Here is a 16,737-nt window from a genome sequence, read left to right on the forward strand (position 1 = left end):
AAGATCTTGATCTTCCTTAATCATAATCTCTATATTTATATTTGTAGCCGATGTGTACTACAAAGAGCTTGCACTGATGATGGAATCACATTGTAATGTCTTTCAGTCACCACAGCAACATGCTTCCTATCAGAATTAATTTTGAATCTGACCGCCTCTTTTGCAGTCTGTCCTGTGGGACTTTGTCAGTTATTTTGTTTAAATCTACAGACCACATTAAATACACTTTCCTTATCAGCAGTCCTCATTATCTGTTCAAAACGATTCAGTCAAATTCCTGTCACAATATTCCATTAAGAAATTAATCTGTCAGATTTAAACAATGCTTTATAATCTTCACTTTCATAAACCAGGATAGACTGATATTACAAATGCATTAACTTTGATTAGAGAAAGACAAAAGGAGAATTACAAAATATTAAAGCTGAAGAAATATAGTTTTCAATGCACAACCTTTTTCCCCCCATACGTTTTAAAGCCAAAATATCTGTGGGATTTAGTATATGATTTCTCTTAAATAATAAGCAACATCTAGTTTCAACTTTCCAGCAATCTAAAACACACCTGGATTTGTTTTGCTGTCAGGTCCTTTGTGCCTCTGAAGACATAACTTTTGGAAATCCCCTCACAGTTCAGTTCATGGACCTGCACCATTCGACCAAAAGTAATCAGACCAACCAGTGAGTTGGGAGTGAGCAGACTCAGGGACATCTGCAGGGATTCTTTGAGGGCCTGTAGATCATCTTCCTCCAAGCAAGTGTCCACCACATACAAGAAGATGAGAGGGGCAGATGAACCTCGCTGACCAACACAAAAATAAAGAACAATTAGTGAATTAATGTTCTTACTTCAATGTAACCGTTTCTCATTAACCGGTTCTGCCAAATTATGTAATATACAGAATATTAATGCAATGAATAGGCATGCTTCTCATATTACCTGAACAACATATTCAATAGTTGAAAACTGAGGCAATAGTTCAGCTGGTTGATTCAATTCGGAAATGCCCGAGTAAGATGGTGAAAACTACAAATTAGGTCATTTGGAAAAATCAGAATATGCAAGAATTATTAGTACAATGTTGTTGCCGGCCTTGATAAAATACAGAAATAACTTTTCTTAGATTCAGCCCGTAGTGAAAATAATGTGAGATATCCCCACATGAATATTGGGCACCTATTTAATATCAAGACCTGTCATTACACAATTCTAACAACAGTTAATATTGCTGGCACATGGTCCCATAATTGAACATTGGTATGTGCATGGAAGCTAGCTAACTAAGAGAATTGATGGTAGGGCAGTAGACATGGTTCACAAAGACTAGGGCAAGGCTTCTGACAAGGTCCTGCATGGCGAGCTGGTTAAATGTCAAGGTATCTGAGGAATGTACGCAAATTGCCTCCAAGAGAGTGAGCGAGAGAGAGCGTGTGTGTGTGTGTGTGTGTGTGTGTGTGTGCGTGTGTGTGCGTGTGTGAGGAGAGAATGTAGGTGGTACGATTAGTAAGTTTTCAAAACAACATTTGAGTAGTGATGGATCTCAAAGAGGTTTGTCTAAGGATTCATCTGTACATTTATCACCTGGGCAGACAGGTAATAGATGGAATTTAATGCCAGTAAGTGTGAGGTTATGAACTTTGGCAAATCAATTTCTGTTAGACCGGGAACCTAATTAGTGGTTATGTGCAGAGAAGCCTTGTAGTGTAAATCTACAGCTCCAAGAAAATGGTTACAGAGCCAAACAGTGTGGTGATAAATATATTTGTCAGGCTTGACTTCATAGGTAGACGCAGTGAGTAAATGAATTATGTCATGTTGCAGTTGGATGAAATATTGGTTCAACCACACTTGTTAGCCATACTGCTGGAAAGATACAATATCATGAGAGTGCAGATGAGATTCACCAAGATTATTGCAACGAATGGAGGGCTGTAGTTATAAGAAAAGATTGGAATATAGGATGCTGAAGGGCAACCTTAGAGAAGTTTATAACATTATAAGGGTCATTAATAGGATAGATAAACAGAATCTGGAGTTAGAGGGCACAGATTTAAGTTTGGAAAATTGTGATAAAAGAAAAAGCTAGACATTCGGTAGGGTAAGCATGAATACACTACATGCTGGTTATGCAAGTAATAAATGCTCGATAATTTGTTACTGCTGAAAATAAACCTCTGTAAAGTACAGCAATATGTTGCGTCATTTTAGCATGAATAATGCTGATTGTTCTAATTCTGTCCTTGGTATACAAGCAAAGTTCGCAAACATGGCAAATAGAGGGATTCTTCTTCACAAAGGAGGCAAAGAACACCAGTTCCTCTTTATTTGTAAACAGCGCTCTTTCTGTTTGGCATTGATTAAAACATAGTCTAATATCTTTTAACATAGAATAACTTTTTTTTTTAAACTAGTGCCACTCCTGAAATGTGCACCACTTTGCATGTATGCAGATATGGAACATTAAAATAAAATGCACAAAAACGTTATTTCCCCTTACTTTTTTCCAGCCAACTAATTTCCTTTTAATAGTTTGCATATTGAAATATACACAATTTAATTAGAACTTACCTGGTTCCTTTGGAAACAAAAATTGCACGCCCAGAGCTTTGCTCGATAGTCCACCTGACTGTTTAAAAATAGGTGTAAATCTCTTAGTTACTTTAGTAAAACAAGAACTCTATTCCTCCACTACATGTATATACATTAATAATTATGTTTGGTTTTAATTTCTAAATGAGGTAACTTTATCTTTCATTTCATTCATTATTGCACTGGTGCGCATGTCTATATACAAAACGCAGATGAAACTTGTGATGGGCAGCATGTAATAGAAACAAATAGAAACACTCAAGAGGGTCAGGCAGCATTTGTAGAATGAGGAATATGGAATGAACCCTTTGTTCTTCCAGGGTGTCTTCAATCAGAAATGTCAATTCCCTTTCTCTTGCCACAAATGCAGTCTGATCCCTTAATTTCTTCTGGCATTTTCTGGTTTTATTTCAAATTGCATTAAAGAAAACAATTCAAAACCATATATTCTAATTTGGTAAAAAAGCATTAGACTGTTTAAAAAATTGATTTAGACAAATAGGTGCAGCAGTAGGCCATTCGGCCCTTCGTGCCAGCACCGCCATTCAATATGATCATGGTTGATCATCTAAAATCAGTACCCCGTTCCTGCTTTTTTTCCCCCATATCCCTTGATTCCTTTAGTCTCAAGAGTAAATCTAACCCCCTCTTGAAAACATCGAGTGAATTGGCCTCCACTGCCTTCTGGGGCATGTTTTGTTTTTTTTTTCCCACACACCCAAGGTCGTGTCTAAACTGGCTAGTCACTGGTTGCTTTCTTTTAAAGAAATCTCTATTTTCACTCCATTGTGAGTTGATGTCTTCAGATGCTGAGGTGGTTGTCTGATGAGGTGTACCAGCACACTGTTTCGAATGCAGAGTTTCATTGGTGCTCAGAGGGTTTTTGTATTCCTCCACGTCTCCTTTAGAGTTGTATAATGGCAATCGTCAAAATAATCCTTCGACAGTTACCATGTAAATGAGCCAGATACGTTTTGGTACATTACCTCCGATGTTGGATTGTTGCACAAATTGCATTATAAGAGTAATTAAATCAATAATAAACCCCGTTTAAAAATAATCCAGTGTTCTGCATTCACTGGATTTTGTAACAAAACCTTCCATTAATTATTATTTTAATATAGTTGAAACATCAGTTATTTTATTTAACATAAATACAGTCAAATTTGTGTCACACCTTCAAATCAAAACCCATATGTATGAAATGATATTCTTCCATTCTCTGTTGCAATCTGCTTGACTAAAACATCAAATAAATGAATAAGATGTGTCACAGGTACTGCATGGAACAAAATATTATCATCTCAAATTGGTTCAAGGATGCCAACTATGCAAGCTACACGATTTCATTCAGATTTCCCTCAGTCTGCTCTTCAATTATATTAGAACCCACACTAAATGTTGAATAAACAACTGTCCAATCAATAATTGTTTCTATCATGAAAACTAAAACCTCCAGAATAGCAGGACTCTGTAAAGATCACACGAAGAAAGGAATGAAAGTGTTAATAATATAAACTGACCCGTGATGACATAGGCCTGACATTTTGCATGTGAGTGGGATTGCAAAGGTAAATACATGTTGAACACCCATTAACCGGCAACAGATGTACTCCCCCCCCCCAACCCCCTTGTCCTAAAATCCAGACAAATTTACTAGTTGAAACACCGAGAGGCCAGAGATGGCATTGAAAACCGAACAGGAATGGAACGACTTTCTGACCCATTCCCGGCTCCCACCGTCTCCCCGACCGTTTAGAGCCCTGGCTTTCGACCTCACTCCCTCCTGCGGCTGTTTCTTGCTGTCGGCAGTGGCTTTATCCACTCCCCACCTGCCGTCTGTTTCTCCCCGTTGCTCTTCCCCCCCCCCCCTCCCCACCCTCCTCTTTCCCCCCCTCCAGAGGCTGGAACCGGGGTTTCGGAAAATCGGTGTTCAACCTGTATAACGGGATCAGGTTAAATGGATAAACTGAGCAAAGAGTAATAATTCAATCCAATGAGTGCACATGTCTGTAACAAAATGTTGCAAACAAAGCTCTTTTATAAGTCTTGTCATCTCAAATCGAATCACTTCAAATATCAGACTGCTGTACATCTTCTGAAGAATCAGCGGACCTTATAGTAACATAGAAACATAGAAAATAGGTGCAGGAGTAGGCCATTCAGCCCTTCGAGCCTGCACCGTCATTCAATATGATCATGGCTGATCATTCAACTCAGTATCCTGTACCTGCCTTCTCTCCATACCCCCTGATCCCTTTAGCCACAAGGGCCACATCTAACTCCCTCTTAAATCCAGGCAATGAACTGGCCTTAACTACCTTCTGTGGCAGAGAATTCCACAGATTCACCACTATCTGTGTAAACAATGATTTTCTCATCTCGGTCCTAAAAGACTTCCCTCTTATCCTTAAACTGTGACCCCTTGTTCTGGACTTCCCCAACATCGGGAATAATCTTCCAGCATCTGGCCTCTCCAACCCCTTATGAATTTTGTAAGTTTCTATAACATCCCCCCTCAATCTTCTAAATTCTAGCGTGTACAAGCCGAGTCTATCCAGTCTTTCTTCATATGAAAGTCCTGCCATCCCAGGAATAATTCTGGTGAACCTTCTCTGTACAGGTTACTATGGCAAGAATGTCTTTCCTCAGATTAGGAGACCAAAACTGTACACAATACTGCAGGTGTGGTCTCACCAAGACCCAGTACAACTGCAGTAGAACCTCCCTGCTCATACTCAAATCCTTTTGCTATGAATGCTAACATACCATTCGCTTTATTCACTGCCTGCTGCACCTGCATGCCTACTTTCAATGACTGGTGTACCATGACATCCAGGTCTCGTTATGGCACGCCTTCATTCTGTTAGCGCTGTTTGCTTTCAATACTGTCCAATAGTGAACACTTGACAAGGTAACACCTTGTCCATGACCCACAGACAAGCAGCAGGCTACCAACTTCAAGACCATCACTGATCTCATCACCTCTGGCAATTTTCTCCCCTTCACAGCCTCAAACCCAGTTCCCCAACCCCATATTGCCCATTTCTGTCTCTTTCATAAATCCACAAGCAGGACTACAATGGCAGAGTGATTGAATTCTGCCTGCCCCACCGAACGTATCTCCAAATACCTTGACTCCATCCTATCTTCCTTCCGACCTACATCTGACACACCTCACATGATCTTCAACACTTTGACAACTTTAATTTTGACAGTTCTCATCTTTATCTGGAAGGTCACAGGACTCTCTAGTTCTTCCTTGAGCAGCAGTCCACTCTGTTCCCCTCTATTAACACTCGTCTGCCTTGCAGAACTTCTCCTCCTCTCACTTTCTACAAATCAAAGGTGTACCCATGGGCAGGCAGTCGCATGGGCCCCAGCTATGCTTGCCTTTTTGTTGGTTATGTCAAACAGTCCTTGTTTCAAACGTGCACTGGCACCACCCCACAACCCCTTCTCCACGACATCAACGACTGCATCGGGGCTGCCTCCTGCACAAAACTTGCTGATTTCAACAACTTTCCCACTAACTTGCACCTTGTCCTCAAATGCACGGAACTATCTTTTCCCTTTCTCAATCTCTCCTTCTCCATCAGAGAGGACAGACTTTCAACTGACATCGACTAAAACCCCACTGAATCCCAGCTATTTTGACAACACCTCTTCCCACCCTGCCTCATGCATGGACACCATCGACCACTCTCACTCTCTCTGTCACATTTGCATCCAAGATGCGGTTTTCCACTCGAGGGCATCCAAGATGTCTGCTTTTAGTAAATGTAGTTTACACGCTACTGTTGTGAATGAATCCTCCATCCCTGTCACCTCTGTCCTGCAGCTCCTCCCCCTAGATTGAACAAGTCCCCTGGTCTTTACATATCACTGCACCAGGTTCTGCATCCATGACATCAATCTCCTACATTACCACCACCTAGACTTTCCCTTGACTCACAGTTTCAAGAAGGGTCCCACTTAGTCACATCTTCCCGCCCACGACTCTTTCTGCTTTCCGTAGAAACCACTCCTCCTGCAAACTAATGGTCCGCACATCTTTTCCCCCTCAAACTGCCCCTCCCGAGGTACTTTCCCCTGCAACTGCAGATCTACACCTCCTTCCTCACCTGTAACCAGAGACCCCAGCAGCTCTTCCAAGTGAGACAGAAATTCACATAAACCTCCTCTAATATCATCTACTGAAGGCAGTGCTCCCGATGATGGGCTCCCTGGGCAACAGCAAGCGTAGACTGGGTGACCGTTTTACTGAAACGGTCCTCCTAGGCCTGGTGGATCTCCTGGTTGCTCCCCCTCCACCCAGACGGAACAAGGATAAAGTTCCCCTAGTCCATACCATTCACCCCACGGCCCTCCCCATCCAACACATCATTCTCAGACATTTCTGCCACCTTCAACTTAATCCCATCACTAGCCACATCTTCCCATCCGCACTCCTTTCAGTGGAGACCACTCCCTCTGCAACTCCTTGGTTCACTCATCCCTTTCTACGCAAACTGCCCCCTCCACAAGTACTTCTCCCTGCAACCGCATATTCCGCTCGGGTAGCTCACAACTCAACAGTATGAACATTGAATTCCCCAAGTTTAGGTAACACCCCACCCTTTGCCTTCTTTCCTTTCCCTTTCCCAACCCCAGTGTGCACCCATTCTCCCACTATCCCACTCTTCTCCTCACCCCTGCCATCCCTTTCCACCTTGTCTGAAGAAGGGTCTTGACCCGAAACGTCACCCATTCCTTCTCTCCAGAGATGCTGCCTGACCCGCTGAGTTACTCCAGCTTTTTGTGTTCTTTACAATGAAACATTACCAATTCAAACTATTGCCATTACTTTACCAGCAGTACCTGGTGCATAGAACTGAATGTACTTTAAATGTAATCTTTTAGTTTCTAAAATTCCAGAGAAGAAGTTAGAATGGTTTCATATTACAGCTGGACATTTCGTCTTTAGGATACAATGAAATGTAGATATCCCACCAAAGTGGATTAAGTACAGCCCTGCAGGTAGCTCTGCTGCACAGAACAGGTTCATACTGAATCGGTGGTAAATCTGGACGCTCTTTTAAAGGAGTGAAGAGACAAGCTAGAGGGACCACCATGCGCGTAGCCTCGAGTCGACTGGATGGCCATACATTCCAGCTGAACCGAATGCCATCTCGTTCTTCGTTTTGTTGAATAAATTCTTGATATGATGCCATGATTGCTGGAGACTCCTGCTGATACAAACAACCAATGAAAATAATGATCTGCTCCAATACATTATTTGAAAACATGAAATTAAGAGAAATTTAAACATTTCCATTTGCATTTTTATATTAAAACTAGGTTTCTCATGAAGACAAAGGGAGGAACTGCAGATGCTGGTTTAAGCCGAAGATAGATACAAAAAGCAGGAGTAACAGCGGGTCATGCAGCATCTCCGGAGAAAATAGGTAATGTTTTGGGTCGAGACCCTTCTTGAAACCGAGTCGAAAGTGAAAGTGAAACGAGAGATATAGATGGTACTTAGCACAAATGAATGGTAGATATGCAGAAAGCAATGATAATCAAGGAAATGTGGAGTCCACAATGATCCATAGTGTGATAGGTACTAGGTAGCACAATTCATGACCATGGAGATATGCAGAAAGCAATGATAATCAAGGAAATGTGGAGTCCACACAATGGTCCATTGTTTCCTCCATCTAGCCTAGCCTGTCAGTGTGATAGGTGATAAGACATAGAAAAATAGAGACAAGGGGAGGTGTTGGCTGCAGAGGGGGAAAGATTAGAGTGAGACAAGGGAGTGGAGAAGTTGAGAGGCGGTTGACGTCGCGGCGGCAGTTCTGGATAAAGAGTTCCAGAGCCGGGACTTTACGAGGAGGTATTTTGCTAGCCCTTGCTGTCTCCTCCCCTTCCTTAACCCTCTAGCTGTCTCCTCCCACCCTCCTATCCGCCCGCCCTCGGGCTCCTCCTCCTCCACTTTTCCCCCCTTCCCCCCCCCCCCCCCCCCCCCCCCCCCCCCCCCTCCCCATCAGTCTGAAGAAGGGTTTTGGCTCGAAACGTCGCCTATTTCCTCCGCTCCATAGATGCTGCTGCACCCGCTGAGTTTCTCCAGCAATTTTGTGTACCTAGGAGGGCAGTAAAACTGGTTTGACGACTAGGGGAGGGGAGGAACGGGGTCTGCCTCGGCCTATGTGATCTCCTGGTTGCCAAACACTTTAAATCCCCTCCCCATTATCACACTGACCTCTTCGTCCTGGGCCTCCTCCATTGTCAGTGTGAGGCCAAACACAAATTGGAGGAACAGCACCTCATATTTTGCTTGGGCAGCTTACAACCCAGCGATTGATTTCTCTAACCAACTATAACACTTGCATTCCCTCTCTCTCCATCCCTCCCCCACCCTAGTTTTACTGTCTCCTGCCGAGTTACACCGTTATATAGACAGTGGAGCTCAACAGGATGACAGTAAAACAATTGACCGTTGTGAGTTCGATGTTTTTTTGATCACCGTTGCTTTCAGCATATTTTCCATTAATATGTTTGAAGTACCATCTATATCTCTCGTTGCCCTTTCCCCTGACTCTCAGTCTGAAGAAGGGTCTCGCCCCAAAACATCACAATGTTACCACCAGCAGAAAATACATTTGGAAAAAAAAATTATTTACACTGAAGTAGTTGAGATTGTGCCACGTAGCGATTGAATGAGACTGTGTTGATCCAAGTAAACATGCTTGCTGCATACATTACATGGGGGAATCGAGGGCAAATGGAACTGGATGGGGAAAGTAAACAGCAGGTTGCGTTGCAAATACAGGCGCCGTTCCTTACTGCGTATAGGCAGCGGCTTCAGAACGCAGCTCCAGTGGTGAGGATTGCACAGAGCATATCAGGGAAAGCAGAGGAACAACTCATCGACTGTTTTGTGTCAGTAAACTGGGCAATTATCCAGGACTCAGCAACAGAGCTGAATGAATACGTCATGGTCGAATGTGTGGTGGAGAGTGTTCCCACCAAGACCATCTGAGTGTCCCCTAACCAGAAGCAGATGAACCAGGATGTCTGCTGTGGCCCAGGCGTCGGGCATTGAAACCTGGTGATACAGCATCATATAGGAAGTCCAGGTACGACCTGGATAAGGCCATTAGAAAAAAGAGGAGACATTTTAGGTCTAAATTGGAGGATGAAATGGACCTTCGGCACCTGAGTAACCTCATCAATGCCCCTACTTCCTTAGAAGATTGAAGATTGCCGATAGTATGTCGGCGACACTCTATCAAACTCATGCAGGTGCACAGTAGAGAGCAGGCAGACTGGCTGCATTATGACCTGCTTTGGCAATTCAAATCTTACAACCAACAGATCAGGCCAAAGCTCCACTGTCATACCACATCTGATCATCAATGATGGTGGAGAATTAAACAGCTAATGGGAGATAGTGGCTCCATGAGGGCATAGTTTTAACAATGAGAGGAAAAAGATCTAAAAAGGACCTCAGGGGCAACATTTTCACACAGAGGGCGGCGCATACATAGAACGAGCTACCATAGGAAGAGGTAGCAGTGGTTTAATTATGACATTTAATAGACACTTGGACAGGTACATAGATATAAATGATTTGGAGTGATATGGGCAAGTGGAATTCGTTCAGTTGGGCTGCTTGGTCGGCATGGATGAGTTGACCTGAAAGGTCCACTTTGATGTCGTATAGCTTTACGATTCCATCATTCTAAGACACCTTGTATCCTCCATGACGGTAGGGCACAGTCAGAGTACTAGAGACAAGCTCTTTGGTGTATCCTGTGCTATGAAATCAGATGAGATTCCCACTGTTAACATTGACAATCTGTGCTCCAAAATTAGCTGCAATTCTAGCCAAGCTGCTCCACTACAATCCCTCTCCCCGTAGCCCCTTATCCCCTTGGCAGCTAAAAAACCATCTATTTTAGTCTTAAATATATTTAAAGTTTCTGCTTCCACTGCTCCCTGGGGCAATGAATTCCATAAATTAACCACCCTCTGGGTGAAGAAGTTCTTCCTCATCTCAGTTTTAAAAGAGCCCCCCCTTATTCTGCAACTATGTCCCCTAGTTCTAGTTTCCCCGATCATTGGGAACATCCTCGGTGCATCCACCCGATCAAGGCCCCTCACGATCTTATATGTTTCAATGAGATCGCCTCTCATTCTTCTAAACTCCAAAGAGTAGAGTTCCAGCCTACTATGAATAAAACACAGGACAAATCCAAATCTATTTATTGTCTGCTCAGTCTACCCAGTAATGTGATAGATGGTGCGATTGACAGGGTCCAAGCAGGATTTCCTGCTCACCATTACCCAGTCTTCATTTCACAGGTAAAAAAAGACAAAGTGCAGGAGTAACTCAGCTGATCAGGCAGCAGATCTGGACACTGCCTTTCTAAATAGGTGATGGTTTGGGTCAGGACACTTCTTCAGACCTGCTGAGTTACTCTAGCACTGTGGGTCTTTTTTTGTAAACAAGCATTTGCAGTTCCTTGTACTTGCTTTTGTAGGACTACGTGGCTCCAGAACTTATTACATCCTTTAGTTCATATCTGGATCAAATAAGTGAATTCCAGAAGCAAAACGAGAGAGACTGTCCTCATCATTAAGGTAAATTTTGACTGAGTGCAGCTTCAAGTAGCGCTGGTGAAACTGACATTAATGATCATCATTCAATGTTTGGGGTCATACAGTGAACAAAGGGTGCAGTTGGAAAAATGTCAACCATTCCACCAGAGGACAGGATTCCTTCAGTGCAGTGCCCCTTGCTCAACCATCACCAGCTATTTCATCAACACTCTTCCTTCCATTATAAGATGAGAGGTGGGGTTGTTTGTCACAGACTGTGCACAGTTCAATTCCATTCACAACTGCTCAGCATACTTATATACCCAAGACCTAGATAACATTCACGCATGGATGGACAAGTTGTGAAGGACAACGGACAACAATTTCCAACCAGAAAGAATCTAACCACAATGAGCCTGGTTATCAATACCCTGGGCCAGACGGGAGGGAGGGTGTCTGGGGGTGGGGATTTGGGTCACCATTAATCCGACACTCATTTGAAGTTGGCCACATAAATATGACTACAAAATCAGGCCAAGATAAATTGAACTGAACAGACGCTGGGTGCCTTACAGCAATTATTTGCATGGACTAATTCACCACCACTGGCTGAACCACAACAATTTACAATGTTGTCATCTTGACCAAACTGACTACCAAAACTGAGATCAATCTTCAAAACAATACGAGTTCATCCCTTATCCCTATTTTTGTTGCTTCTGGAATACACTCCCAGAGACACCCTCTGTTACTTTCAAGATAATTCATTAGCATCATCCTAACTGAAGCGAAGGTAAAGAACTGTATCATTCAATTCATCGCAGTTGTCTTTCTTCACTGTACACTTCATCAATATACAACTTTTATATGTACTCAAGTACACTTGCTCATTGAGGGGGGGGGGGGGTAGAGGGCGATAGAAGAGGTGGTAGAGAGGGGGATAGAAGAGGGGATGGAGGGGGGGGGAGAGAGAGGGGATGGGGGGGGAGAAGAGGGGATGGAGGGGGGGGGATAGAGAGGGGGATGGGGAAGAGGGGGGGGGATGGAGTGATGTATAGGGGAGGGGTAGAGGGGGGTGAAGAGGAGGGGGGGGGGAGTATGGAGCGGAGGGGGGGGGGGGGGGCGGTTACCTGCCCCGTGCCGGCGCCGGGGTCCCAGGGAGGGGGAGGGGGATGGGGAGAGTTGCCGGGGAGGAGGGAGACGGGGGGAGAGATTGAGGGACGGGGTCGCCTACCTGCCCCGCGCCGGCGCTGCCTTTGCCTCGTCACCGGCTGACGTCACTGACAGGAAGTACAACTCAGCGCAGACCGGCTCCCGCCACGTCACGTCACCGGGTGGAGCCACGTCACCGGGTGGAGCCACGTCACCGGGGAGTGAGTGATGGACGGGAGGGGGGGGGGGGCAGCGGTGTCCATGACAACACCCACCGGCCATGTTCTCCTTGCCACTCCCCACCCCTTGTACTTGCATCAATGTGCTGGGCTTAGGTCAGACCTTCAGAGATGAGCAGGCCCCTGAACGTGAAGTTACTGACTCTCTCCATCCTGCCCGATCGATGCAGATTGATTTGTGGATTCTCAGTTTCCTGTTCTGGTCAACAATCCGCTTCTTGGTCTTGCTGATGTTGAGAGTAAGGTTGCTATTCTGACACCATTCAATCATATTTTCATTCTCCATCCGATACTCTGTCTCGTCGTTACCCATTACTCGTCCAACAACGATGGGATTTGAATGCGGCGTGGAACGGTATCTGGCCAGACGTTCATAGGTGTAGAGAGTAGAGCCTTGAGATACTCCTAGCTGATGGTTATCCAGGAGGAAGTGTTGTTGCCAATGTGTACTGATTGCGGTCTGCTAATGAGGATGGCAGTTGCTGAGCCATCTCTGCGTTTGATGGTCAGTGTAGAGGGAATGCTGGTGTTGCACACTGAGCTGTAGTCAATGAACAACAGCTTGAAATACTCAGTGGGACGGGCAGCATCTCTGGAGAGAAGGGAAGGGTGACATTTCGGGTCGAGAACCTTCTTCATACTGAGAGTCAGGGGAAAGGGAAACAAGAGATGTAGACGATGATGTAGAGAGATGTAGAACAAATGCATGAAAGATATTAGTAACTGCTGCTCTTCTGCTTTCTTCTGCTCAATCATCTTCGTAACATTTTAACTAGTAATATCCCTTAAAATCCGGACAAGGGTCTACTCCCTATGCTTATTATAAAATATATATGTTGGAACCTGATTTAAACCAACTTCATACGTTACACATTTCAACAATAGCACGGTATATTAATCTGCTTCTCAAATTCTTTATTTTTTAGTTGACATTTACAGCCTAAGTTTGACAAATCTTCAGAAAGTGTAGGGACGATGGAGAGTAAAACATTTTAATTGGTTATGATTCCTGAATCTTAATGTTTACTCCTGGATAGAAAATGGGAAGAAAGTATTGGTTAAAATCAATACATAGAAACATAGAAAATACATGCAGGAGTAGGCCATTCGGCCCTTCGAGCCTGCACCGCCATTCAGTATGATCATGGCTGATCATCCAACTCAGTATCCTGTACCTACCTTCTCTCCATACTCCCTGATCCCTTTAGCCACAAGGGCCACATCTAACTCCCTCTTAAATATAGCCAATGAACTGGCCTCAGCTACCTTCTGTGACAGAGAATTCCAGAGATTCACCACTCTCTGTGTGAAAAAATTTTTCTCATCTCAGTCCTAAAAGATTTCCCCCTTATCCTTAGACTGTGACCCCTTGTTCTGGACTTCCCCAACATCGGGAACAATTTTCCTGCATCTAGCCTGTCCAACCCCTTAAGAATTTTGTAAGTTTCTATAAGATCCCCCCTCAATCTTCTAAATTCTAGCGATTACAAACAAAGTCTATCCAGTCTTTCTTCATATGAAAGTCCTGACATCCCAGGAATCAGTCTGGTGAACCTTCTCTGTACTCCCTCAATACCAATTCAATATACAATAAAAACTTTAATGTTAATGCATGGCTAGTCCATGGTGTCACGATAGTTGCAACATTCAGGCAATTAAACATCCAAAGTTATACCAAACTGCGGGAGAAACTCAGCGGGTGCGGCAGCATCTGTGGAGCAAAGGAAATAGGCAACGTTTCGGCCCGAAACGTTGCCTATTTCCTTTGCTCCATAGATGCTGCCGCACCCGCTGAGTTTCTTCAGCACTTTTGTCTATCTTCGATTTTCCAGCATCTGCAGTTCCTTCTTGAACAATCAAAGTTATAGGTATTTTAAAAACATTAAAGTTATAGATGGTTCAAGAAATATTCTAATTTCAACTTAGAATATTTTAGAACAATTACCTACAGTTTAAATTCAATTTGGAATATTCTGGAGGACCAGGACCAACCAAGAACTGATCGTGTCGAACAATCTAAACAATAATTGCTCAAAAGTTCAATTCAACCACTAATGATAAAATATTAATATTACAATGATGTTACTCAATCTTTGCAGAATTATAAATATCAAACTAATAAATTGCTCTTCCAAATCTTTGTGATATTCGTTACAGGGTACTTAAGAAAGAAATTACCATGCTGCTTTTTTGAAAACCATTCCAGGAAACATTTTCCCTGGAGAAGCCAAAGTCGAGTACTCGCCTGGAACTTTATTTATTTATTGTTTTAATATTTTTCTTTGAAAATATTTATTTTGTCGTGGCTAGATATGTTGAATCTTTTGCTTTTGCTTTTATAATGTCTGTTCAATACCTCTTATCACAGATCTATTCCTTTCACTCTCCCCTTTTTCTGCATCTCAAGCTTGTTTATCACTTTCTTCTCAGTTCTGATGAAAGGCCATTGAACTGCAATTAGCTTTACTTTCTCCATCGACAGATGTTGAATAATTTTTCGCACAATCTGCTTTTCCTTGACATATTCAAAATGCATAATATTTTGCTTAAGTTCAAAAATAAATTAATTACCAATCTCAACAATGAAGAAAAAAAAACCTTTTTCTGGAGCTTTGTGGTAAGATTCTGGTTACATCGGTAAACATGGGGAAATAGATGGATGGGGAATTGATGCAGGTCCAAGAAAAGTAATTATGTTCTAAACTAAACTACTAAATAATAATGTTGAATAAACTATTCGCATTTAACATTGTAAAATTAAATTTACAATAACTAGTTGGAGTAATCAGTGTTGCTATTACAGTAAATCCTCATTATAACAGACCGTGGGGGGGGGGGGGGGGGGGGGGGGGGGGGGGGGGGGGGGAATGCTATCTATTATTACTGATTGTTCACTATAAATAAGAACGGGATTAGCAATATATAAGTAATAAAAATGAACAACTGCAGTTGCTGGTTAATACACAAAAGGGAACAAAGTGCTGGAATAACTCAGCATAGATAAATAGACAATGGTGCAGGAGGAGGTCATTCGGCCCTTCGAGTCAGCACCGCCATTCAATGTGATCACGGCTGATCATCCACAATCAGTACCCCGTTCCTGCCTTTCATCCACAATCAGTACCCCGTTCCTGCCTTCGTCCATAGTCCTTGATTCCACTAGCCCTAAGAGCTCTATCTAACTCTCTTTTAAATGCATCCAGTGAATCTGCCTCCACTGCCTTCTGTGGCAGAGAATTCCACATGAAAAAGCTTTTCCTCATCTCAAATGAGGAAAATTGGCCTACCCCTTATTCTTAAACTGTGGCCCTTGGTTCTGGACTCCCCCAACATCGGGAGTTTCCTGCATCTAGTGTGTCCAATCCCTTAGTAATGTTTTTCTTTGTTTCTATAAGATACCCTCTCATCCTTCTAAATTCCAGTGTATTCAAGCCCAGCCGCTCCATTCTTTTATCATATAACAGACTTGCCATTCCGGAAATTAACCTCATGAACCTACGCTGCACTTCCTCAATAGTAAGAATGTTCTCAAATTAGTAGACCAAAACGGCACACAATACACCAGGTGTGGTCTCACCAGGGCCCTGTACAACTGCAGAAGGACCTCTTTGCTCCTATACTCAACTCTCAATATGAAGGTCAACATGCCATTCGCTTTCTTCACTGCCTGTTGTACCTGCATGCTTACATTCAGTGACTGATGTACAAGGACACCCAGGTCTTGTTGTACTTCCCCTTTTCCTAACTTGACACCATTCAGTTAATAATCTGGCTTCCTGTTCTTGCCACCAAATTGGATAACCTCACATTTATCCACATTGTACTGCATCTGCCATGCATCTGCCCACTCACCCAACCTGTCCAAGTCACCATGCATCCCCATAGCATCCTCTTCACAGTTCACTCAGCACCCAGCTTTGTGTCATCTGCAAATTTGCTAATGTTACTTTTAATTCCTTCATCTAAATCATTAATGTATACTGTAAATAACTGCGGTCCCAGCACTGAGCCTTGCGGCACCCCACTGTCTGCCATTTTGAAAGGGACCCGTTAATCCTTACTCTTTGTTTCCTGTCTGCCAACTAATATTCTATCCATGTCAATATCCTATCCCCAATACCATGTGCTCTAATTTTGCCCACTAATCTCCTGTGTGGGACCTTAACAAAGC

At 43.2% G+C, this 16,737-nt stretch overlaps 1 protein-coding gene across 2 annotated transcripts in view; it reads right to left on the reverse strand.

Moving 5' to 3' along the window:
- Positions 1–12,521, reverse strand: part of LOC129694637 (protein transport protein Sec23B) — a 44,766-nt gene extending 32,245 nt beyond the window's left edge. Inside the window, exons 1-5 of one of the 2 annotated variants that reach the window (XM_055631373.1) lie at positions 12,410–12,521; positions 7,582–7,817; positions 2,569–2,626; positions 940–1,026; positions 565–801 (exon numbers count right to left, since the gene is read on the reverse strand). In XM_055631373.1, coding sequence (XP_055487348.1) covers positions 565–801; positions 940–1,026; positions 2,569–2,626; positions 7,582–7,802 — 603 coding nt within the window. In that variant the 5' untranslated portion in view covers positions 7,803–7,817; positions 12,410–12,521. Of the gene's footprint in view, positions 1–564; positions 802–939; positions 1,027–2,568; positions 2,627–7,581; positions 7,821–12,409 lie in introns of both variants that reach the window. The other variant, XM_055631374.1, reaches the window with a different exon arrangement.
- Positions 12,522–16,737: the final 4,216 nt, after the last annotated feature.

Source organism: Leucoraja erinacea, unplaced genomic scaffold (assembly GCF_028641065.1).
Source record: "Leucoraja erinacea ecotype New England unplaced genomic scaffold, Leri_hhj_1 Leri_73S, whole genome shotgun sequence".
NCBI classification, from domain to species: Eukaryota; Metazoa; Chordata; class Chondrichthyes; order Rajiformes; family Rajidae; genus Leucoraja; species Leucoraja erinaceus.